This window comes from Nasonia vitripennis, chromosome 2 (genome assembly GCF_009193385.2).
Source record: "Nasonia vitripennis strain AsymCx chromosome 2, Nvit_psr_1.1, whole genome shotgun sequence".
NCBI lineage: Eukaryota > Metazoa > Arthropoda > Insecta > Hymenoptera > Pteromalidae > Nasonia > Nasonia vitripennis.
The window spans coordinates 8,989,851-8,999,053 of NC_045758.1; the positions used below are offsets into that span (position 1 = coordinate 8,989,851).

Genomic DNA, 9,203 nt, shown 5'->3' on the forward strand with positions numbered 1-9,203 from the left:
GCAGATCAAGTCTGTTGTGCAAAGTAATTTATTTTATAAATATAAATCATTCCTGTGAGACAATCACAAAACTGGGTCTTACAAACGGAAGACGTAATTCCGCTGAACTTATCTTGATGACGTACTCAAACAATCAAATTCAACTAACTTAAAATTACGACAATGGTTGCAATGCAATGAGATTTTTGTAAATTCTAAAATTTGAGATGAATCGATAATACTTATAAATCGTTAATTGACAAGTAGTATAATATAGCGATATAGTCGCGCGTCACAGCTCCATTTATACTAAGATCCTTTACGTATATTTTACCAATAGCACGGCGCTCCTATTAGAATTTTAAGTTCACCTGAAAGTAGACTCTGTCATGGTACATTCGTGTACTGCTCAATGCGTAAAAAAACCGATCGATCGAGCACCTATCGACTCAAAACTGAGGTAGAATTACAAGCAACTTTTCGACGATTTCATCTTCAAATAGCACACGACCGCGCGCACTGCGCCAATGCCTTAGGATATGAGATTACGTTTTTCCTCGATTTGTGTATTGTGAGACTCGTGCATAGACTCGTCGGCTTCTCTCTGCACGATTTTGAAGTCACTGGAATTGCTAAGCTTCTCTGCGGGCGAATCCATGTCATCCAGATGGCCGAGATTTATGTCGTCCGGTGACGCCATGTTCTTCATCTCTATCGAATTACAATCGGAAACATTCGTCGTAATTCTGCTTTCGCTTCCATCGCCGGCTTCCCGTTTGCTCGTCGCGTCGTCGCCGTTCGTGTGCATCTCGACGACTGTGACGACGCTGCCCTTGCGAGGCTGTTCCGATGAGTTTTCTATGTGTTGCTCGTTCTGCTGGCCATTTTGCATTGCCACTTCCGCCTCTTTTATCGCCGAATGAATGACCGGCTCTGCCCAGAGACCTGGATTGAAGCCTGGACCTGTGCCACCCAACTCGGCTGGTAGAATGTCGAGGGGTAAGTGTTGGTGCAGCGTGCTCAGATTGTTGCCGTGCAGATAGATCTGAAAATTATTCAATTTCGTTAATGTGACGTAGCGTTGGTGATTTATCTGAATTACAACTATTCTGAGTCAGTTACAATCGACAAAAAATTCAAAACGTATTTCGCGATCGTTCAATATTGTATACTGTAGATTGCACGGTTTACATTTGACAGATGACTCAAAGAGTACGAACTATTGATTTTTTTTCAACAGATAATATCCGCTGCAGTGCAAACCGACGACATGCACGAGTTTCTTTGTGCGTAGCCTTCCAGCTTTCGAGTGAGCTGTCCCCGTCGCGTCGACATTTTTGCAATAGAATGACTGCAGCTAAAAGTTATTTAAATAATGTACACGTACCTTGTTTCTCGTCTTCTCATCGAGGAAAGGCTTGACCAGGGCCAAAGTCGCCTGGACGTAGAGCGGCGCGGAGAGGAAGTGTATCGCCTTGAATCTGGCTGGAAATCGACCGCGAAGAGCGGATATCAAATTCCGAAGTGCTCCCGCCCCTAAGGCTCCTCCTTGTCGCAGCGAAAACCCGCTCCAGTCCACCACAGCCACGAAGCCCGATTGCTGCCAAAACAACAACGTCGTTTATTCTCGAGACTCGACTGCACTTTTATACACCGCGTTCTACGCATTCCGCGCTCGAGTGTTTGTACATTAAGTTATCGAGCTTGAAATATTCATTCTTTCGAGAAACAATTATTCAGCAGGAAACTTCGTTTTACGAGCGATTTCAACGCTTGAATGGCTTGAAATTTCACTTTAAAATGTGTTTCAATTTGTCGCACTCACCTGATTTCTAGGATCTTGAATGAGGGTCTCTAAAACTAAAAAGATAGCTCTTTGGACCACGAGAGCTGGAATTGCGATCGGATCCCATTGCGAAGCTAAGATGATCAAAACGCATCGGCCCTTCCTGCGGAACGAAGGAATATTGTCAAACGGAATTTAATTAAAAATTCAACGCTAGCTGTTGCAGAAAATCGATTCGACGCTGCGCTAGTGTAGATGGCGTATCGTTAACCCCGCAAAAGTCACCTTATCAGTGTACAAGTGAAAGTTCAGATAAGAGAGTATTGATTTTTTTCAAATCGCGCAGGTGGCTAGTTTCGAGCTTCGAAGCAGTAGGTCATAGATAAAAAATAGGAAACAAGCATCGTACTTCGCATCGAGTCTAAAAAATAATTAAATTAAGGAAATGTTACCTATCACGTGCGGGCAGAACACCTGGTATACCAGCTCTGAGTGCTCTTTGTAGCGCCGGATCGCGGGCCGTCAGATTTCCAAATATGTCTTGGCGGTGCGCGATTTGCGCTTGGTAAGCAGCTATCAGCGCTGCCGCCTGTTCCGTCCTGTACTTCCGAGCCAACAGGAAGCGCGTGATGTATTCGTCCGTGCAGTCTTTCAATTCTACGAATATTCATTAGACACATTCACCTTTTGCTTATTCATTATTGTCATCGATAATATAATGCTAATTTCCATTTTTTCTTATTTTTCCTTTCAACGACTTTATCCGTCGGCTAATTTACGCGCAGACGTCGCGCGTGTGTAAATATTTTTATCTTAAATTATAACACAAGAATTCCTAAAACAAGCCGAGCCGTAATTTTTACGAGTGCAACAAAGATGTACATTCCGTCGTTGCGCAACGATTTTTTCATTTTTCTTCGGGTAGCTTTTGTAAAAATAGTCTATTTTATAGCCGGCGATCCATCCGCCGAGGTGTCGTAAAAAACTAATCGTCCTCTCGCTCGCATAAAGCTGTTCCGTTGTAGGACCGCGACAAATTTATTTTACAGCGCTGTATAAAGCCTACTACCACTATATAGTCAATACGACTACGTGTGTACTGTATGCGTAAGGCATACATAATATGTGACTGTGTTTGCATTGAAGTGGAGGAATAAGCGACAAGCGTAACCTTTAGAATCCGACGGAAGAAGCTTTGTTCAACGAATATCCTTCTATAATTATGCGCTGCTGGTAACATTGAAAAAGTCACGATTTTATTTACCGAGTGTGATAAGAAACTTTATATTTATATACATCGTCAATCTAAAGTAATCATCATTCTTCGTTAAAGAGAACGTCGGCAATGAAATCTTTCGGTCCCAGACCGCCAACTACCTACGCTTATCTCATCGTTGCTGAAAAAAAGCAAACAGTCGCCTTTGTGAGGACGAAAAATGAGGACGTCGCTTTTATTGCGCGCGAAGAGCTATCCTAAAAACAAACCACCTTAGCCACAAGCGTTATTCTGTGTACACATACAGACATAACCGAAGATAGATTTATTCTGGTCGAATTTCAACCGCGCTATTTTTACGTTCGAACGTATAGATAGTTGCACAATTATACAGATGTAATTCGACCTGGCAGAGTGAGCGCAGGGAAAAAGTGAAACGTTGTTACATATCCTTTGTTCTCAACTCACCGACACCAGGCATGTCCCGTAGAATAGCCCTGACAGTCTTGATGGCGAGCTTCTTGTCTCGTATGTTGAACCTCGACTGGTCCTGGTAGATGCTCCTGGCGAGCGCGTGATTCGGGTGTCCCCGGGTCGGGTCCCACATGTACTCGCAGTACTCGGCCATCTTCAACTATCTATTGCAGCCTCTGAGTCAATGATAATCCAACACTTTCTTCTCGCCGCAAACCGATTGAAGTATTGAACACTGATGCAGGCAGCGATATTGGCTTATCCGTCAGCGCGCATCTCAGTAGTCCTCGGCGACGACGCAGCTGGTGTGAGCTGGTGGTGAGTCTGGCGAGTGACTCACTGCTCGATTATAACCGCGAGAAGGAAACGGAACGGTGAGCTGCCGGCAGGTCGTTGTGCTTCTCTCGTCCGCGGCGAGACTGACTCCCCACCTAGAAAGAAGGTATGTACCGTTACGTCAGTCTTCCCTCGTACACTTACACCTACTCCTCGCTCGCTTGTGCTCCGACTGTCCGCGCAGGAGAGTAGCTCTCGCTTTTTTTCTTCCTTTGTCGAGAGAATATACACGTCGCTGCATTTTTTTCCCTCCTGAACAATGACCGGTGTCTCTCGGAAGGCGAGAAATCGGTACACCGGGGATCGAGATCGAGTCGCGCGCGCGCGCGCGACTGAGCGATACGATCGAGGTGAGTGGATTTTCGTAATCGGAGGCTTTTTCTTTCGGGGAAAATGCGGGAAGCGCTCTGTTTTGTGGGACCGCTTTGGAAAAGTCTTTCTCTCTTTTTTTTTTTGAGGAACAATGAGGTCGACGCTTGGATCGGACGTTAACAGAATTTTCGTGGGCTTGTGTTTAAAAGGTGTGAAGATTTTCTACCAAAGTCTCCACCCACTGTCATTTATCATTTTCGAACTTTTACACAATGTTATTTTCGCTTCATGATCCTTCTTAAGCAAGCGTTTTAATAATTTTCCATAAATAGTAAAGTCAACGAGTGAAATTAGAAAAAAATGAAATCTCAAATTTCTCCACATTTACACAACATCGTGGAAACGCGCTGGTGGACGATTTCGTGTATGAGGCCTGAATTCAAGATGAAAATAAACATTTCCGATAACGGAATAGCTTGCAATAACTCAATGGACGCGTGGCGGCGAGAAGTTATAAGATATATGACGTAAAAGTACGTAGTTTGCGAAAAGTGAAAGTTAGCGCAGGAGCATAAAAAATACCGACATTGCACTTACGAGAAATTCCTTATTTAATTAGTTTTGCCAGCTTTGCACAAAAACTAGTTTTATGCGCCTGCTGGTATAACGATTTTCGTGCGCGAAAAATTCGATGTGCTCATTAATTTCATGCTTATAACTATCGAGCTCGGGGCAACGAATTTATGCGCAATTTTGAAGAAATTTCCAAGTGGGATAATTGTCGATGGTTTGCCGAGGAATGGTAATGTCAATGCACCCGAAAAAGAATGTGTGTGCTGAGATGCGGAATGTAAAGTGAAGGCGAAATTGGTGAAATGTTACTTGCTGCTCGTATAAATACGTTTTTTGCCGATTGTTCGCTACTAAACCATTACAGTTTATTGAGGAAATTGTGGCTCTCGTAGTAGAGAAATTGGCAAGAAACAGGCAGTCAAGGTTGATCGAAGAAAATGCCCGTACGACGCGTTCGTATGCAAAATAAGTAGATCGAGTCCGGAGCAGGCATTTACAGGCACGCATTCTCTACCTATATTAATGATCTTCCATGAGATTTTTCCTCCGTACGCCTTTCGAATCCTTTTCATTTTCTGCGCCTTCAACCAAGTAAATGACAATATCGTTTTACGTCTCGATTTATCCTGATGTCTCGCTACGACAGTGTTTACAGCCGGTTTTTTAAGGTAAAAGCAAGCGTGTAACAAGCATTGCAACGTAATACAGGCGCTCGAACGAGAATAAAACGAGTCAACACATCGCGAAGACGAATGTGCGCCGATACACGACTGACGGCATCGGCGGCGATTCGAAAGCAACAAAGAGAGTTTCGCGCGCAGAAAATTACGTGTAACGAGCCCGAGGAGTAGAAGGAGAGTGTGCAGTCAGATGTGCGTATATATGAGTAAGCCTACTGCAGTCTTGCACGCAGTCGTGCTGGCGACGACGCTCGCGAGAACGAAGAGAACGGCGCGCGAGAAAAAGGAAAAGCAAAAAGGTCTGTCTCGAGCTCTCGGCTGCCGCTGCTGACTCATCGAGCAAATCCTATAGGCATAGATCAGAAATTGTACTCGTGTATACGTTATATACGCTATCTGCGAATCTGCGAGCCGTAGCTGCGTCGTGTATAAAACAGCCGTAGGATATAAATATATAGTGTACGAGGCCGCGAGGATTCGGCCGTTTGTGAAAGAGAAAAAGTGCTCGAGCGTATCCTTTGGTCGGAGCGGAAACTTTCCAATATTGCGGCCTCGGCTATATACTCTCTCGTGCGGCCATCGGGCCCAAAAGAAGTGATTATCCAGATCAAACGATCGACTCTCGGGCCCCTGCTCTGCTTGTGTGTGAAAGTAATCCTGTCCTTGACTTCTCTCCGGATATTTTTTCTCGTTCGACGCGTCTCGATTATTGTTTGCTCGATAAATATAAAGCTGTACGCGAGTGAGTCATCAATACTTCTGATTAATATTCACGGATTCGCGTTTACAAAAAAACAAAGGATTTGGACGCGATGAAAGTGTGAACGAGGAGAGACGATGAGTGGTCCATCTAAATTTAGATATAAGTTATCCTGTAATAGAGATTTTTGCATAGAGTATGTACATTACCCGGTGTTATAAAATCTTATTTTCTTGTAATACTCGCAATTGCCCATTTTTCGCGCACATTCCCAAGGAACTGGAAGTCTCTGGGGGTATGCCATTGATTGGATAATGTACTCGGTGGAAACGTGCAACCCTCGAAAAATTACAACTACTTATTTTAGAGATGGATCGTTGGCGAAATTGTACACTTATTTTAAACGATACGCGTACCAAAGAATTCAGGCGAAAAAGTACGATAATATTCCATGAACCAGTTATTCAGAAAGTTTCTTATCCGAATGCACTTTTTTGAACAAATTTCGAAAACCAGCTGCTTTTTCCTCTTCTCAATGAAGAATGAACTATGAACGTTTTTTAACGCATTCGAAAAGCCAGGTGTTTGGTACTTTGAAAAAATAATTGCATCTCGCGCTGCTGCAGAAAAACGGCATAAAGCGGAATTAGAATGAAGCAGTATGGGACGAAACGTCGAATTGCAGCGACGCAGAGCCTTTTATCCTTAAACAAAACAAAAACGGCCGCTGGTATTGATATAGACACTCCTTTTCCGGATTCGCGCTTGGTCATGAGTAACCTTGAGAACTTTTAACGCGCGAAACTCCATTACTCAACAAACTGCGTGAGATGAGGTATTGTTAATGTAATTACATTGTAACGCCGAGTCTCGTGATTCTGCCGACGATTAAACGAGAATATCATCATCCTGCGAACGGGTAATTCAGTGTAAAAGCTGCAGTCGCTGAAAAGCACTTTTTACATTCAAGAATGAATGAACAATGAGTTGCTCTGTAGACGACACTCGGATCTATTTAGAACATTTGGAATATTGTGCAACTGTATTATGAAACCGGTTTCTCGCCGTTTTTTATATCAGCTCGTTAATATGGGTATGCTGTGCAGGGTAATGCAATAAATTTTAGCGAACAAATAGATGATTCAAGAGCATGAATCCACATGGTGTTAATGGTGAACTTTTAAAATATTCCGAACCGTTAAGAGGGAAATCGCTTTCAGATACGCAATTATATAATTCCGCAAGAGGCACATAAATTTCGCTCGTTTAGGAAACGCGAGTGTGTCATAGAAATACGTTCAAGGCATCACCTGCTCTCGTGCATATAGCAAACTCGAAGGAAGTCAAACGATCGTTAGAATTTTCCACTCCAAGCATCCGATTTTCAGTCCAACCACCGCAGAGTCGCGAGAGATCGGCAAGAGAATGTGAAAAACACTAAGATAAAAACTGATCAAACGCTTGACCGGTGACCGATGATGCTGCAATGCGAATCTGCATGCAACAGCAGCAGCAGCAGCAGCAGCAGCAGCAGACCTCGATGATAAATCAGCGCTCGGATAAGGCCGCACCGAAAAAACTCCCGAACATTCCGCATGAGGCACAGGCATAAAAGCGAGTCGGAGTTAAGAAGAAATCCTCGAAACCCGCGCTAATCTCACTGCCGCACGCTAAACCGAACAATAAGAGTATATAGCACGCGAACGACGCTTCTCTATAGCTATAGGTATATACATACTTCCGCCGCGACCTTCGCAAGTCCATTACCTCTTTCCGATCGAAGTTTGGAAGAGCAGCAGGGCAGCAGGGGCCGATCGATTCAATAGATCGTTATGGTACCGCGCGCTGTGCACTTCTGAAATCGGTTGCCGGATCGGCACAAGCTTGTACGATGCGCTGTGTTTGATCTCTGTGTCGTTCGCGGAAAACGACTACTTACGACGGCGGCGGGAAAGAAGCAACGCGAAGCGGCAACCTTAGCAGACGCCGGGGAACTGAAGCAATATTACTGGTATATACACACACAGACTCGCGGCGCTCGAGCGTGCGTCCGGCGGCGGTGGCGGCGGTGCGGCGATGGCGCCCGCGAAACACGATAGAGTATGCACTGTGTGTATATACACATATATGTATATAGCTGCATGGTATAGCACAGCGTGCGCAGACACATCGATACGGTTTCCCTGCGGGAGCCGCACGTTCGCCGTTCTTTGCGTCTATGTGTGTGTGTGCGTGTGTGTGAACGTTAGTTATACTCGCGATAGATTGACAGCCATGTTTGTTGCCCAGTTCGTACATACGTCGACATTTGCATTTGAGGGAAGAAAAAAAAATGATGGAATAGGAACTCGGATCTGTTTGGCTGAAATGATGAATCGACTCGTAGCGCTTGATCGTATACTGTATATGAAATTCGTTGATTTGAATTGAGTTACACTATATTTTAAAATAAATCTGGTATACTTTGGTATCCGCGCACTCTATAAAGGGCTATAATACTTACACATTCGAAGCGTGCGGAAAAAACCGTAGACACCGTATACACCTCCGCTGCAGAGTCGTTTGTACTGTGAATACAATGACATAACGTTGCCATGGTTAACAACTCCGCGCGTTGACAAAGTTTTCGTGGTGCAGCAGCGGCATTACCGTTGTCCGTTGACGCTCTTCTTCGCGCTGACGGAAGTCGCATTGTGCATTCGATGCACCCGATAGAATCTTATTGTGTTTTTTCATTTCACGCAGAACCATTAGCGAGTGGTACGAACGGTATATAGAGGATATGCGATTTACCGCAGGCCTTCTGTCGATGTTATATCGTTGAACGTAGTTTGTAATTTATATGCGATGTAGAGAATAAATAAATATTGTTTTACAGAGCTTTGATATTGTGTGGATGATAATATGATAACGAATTGTTTTAATAAAATCGGTATGTTTTCTCGGTTTTTTTAATATCAATCGTATATATTGAAAAAAATTTTTGTTACTCGAAATTCGAAACGAATATTGTGCAGCCGGGAGCAACTTTGTAGATAAAAAGAATAACGAGTATAAAATTCTGTTCTCAAACAATTGTCATCTGCGTTGTATGGACTGAGAAATACGTTTGATTGCGCGACAATGCGTTTACAGATGCGCGGACTA

General features: G+C 43.8%; 1 protein-coding gene across 2 annotated transcripts; it reads right to left on the reverse strand.

Annotated features, from left to right (window-relative positions):
* Positions 1-10: 10 nt before the first annotated feature.
* Positions 11-9,166, reverse strand: LOC100117690 (clavesin-2). Of its 2 annotated transcripts, none has more exons than XM_001601804.6 (6): positions 8,560-9,166; positions 3,450-3,886; positions 2,218-2,422; positions 1,805-1,928; positions 1,367-1,579; positions 11-1,024 (listed from the first exon to the last, which is right to left on the reverse strand). In XM_001601804.6, exons 2-6 carry the CDS (start codon positions 3,607-3,609, stop codon positions 512-514), a joined length of 1,215 nt encoding a protein of 404 aa, XP_001601854.1. In that variant the 5' UTR covers positions 3,610-3,886; positions 8,560-9,166; the 3' UTR covers positions 11-511. The 2 variants fall into 2 exon arrangements, with proteins under 2 accessions (XP_001601854.1, XP_003426781.1); XM_003426733.3 differs by lacking the exon at positions 8,560-9,166 and adding an exon at positions 7,824-8,057.
* Positions 9,167-9,203: the final 37 nt, after the last annotated feature.

What these genes read in the sequence shown, in the direction of transcription:
- LOC100117690 (XM_001601804.6), bottom strand. Translation starts at nt 3,609, where the DNA reads ATGGCCGAGTACTGCGAGTACATGTGGGACCCGACCCGGGGACACCCG. An exon ending in ACGGGACATGCCTGGTGTCG is followed by an intron (nt 2,423 to 3,449) that starts GTGAGTTGAGAA and finishes GAATATTCGTAG; the next exon opens with AATTGAAAGACTGCACGGAC. An exon ending in ATGAGAAGACGAGAAACAAG is followed by an intron (nt 1,025 to 1,366) that starts GTACGTGTACAT and finishes AATAATTTTCAG; the next exon opens with ATCTATCTGCACGGCAACAA.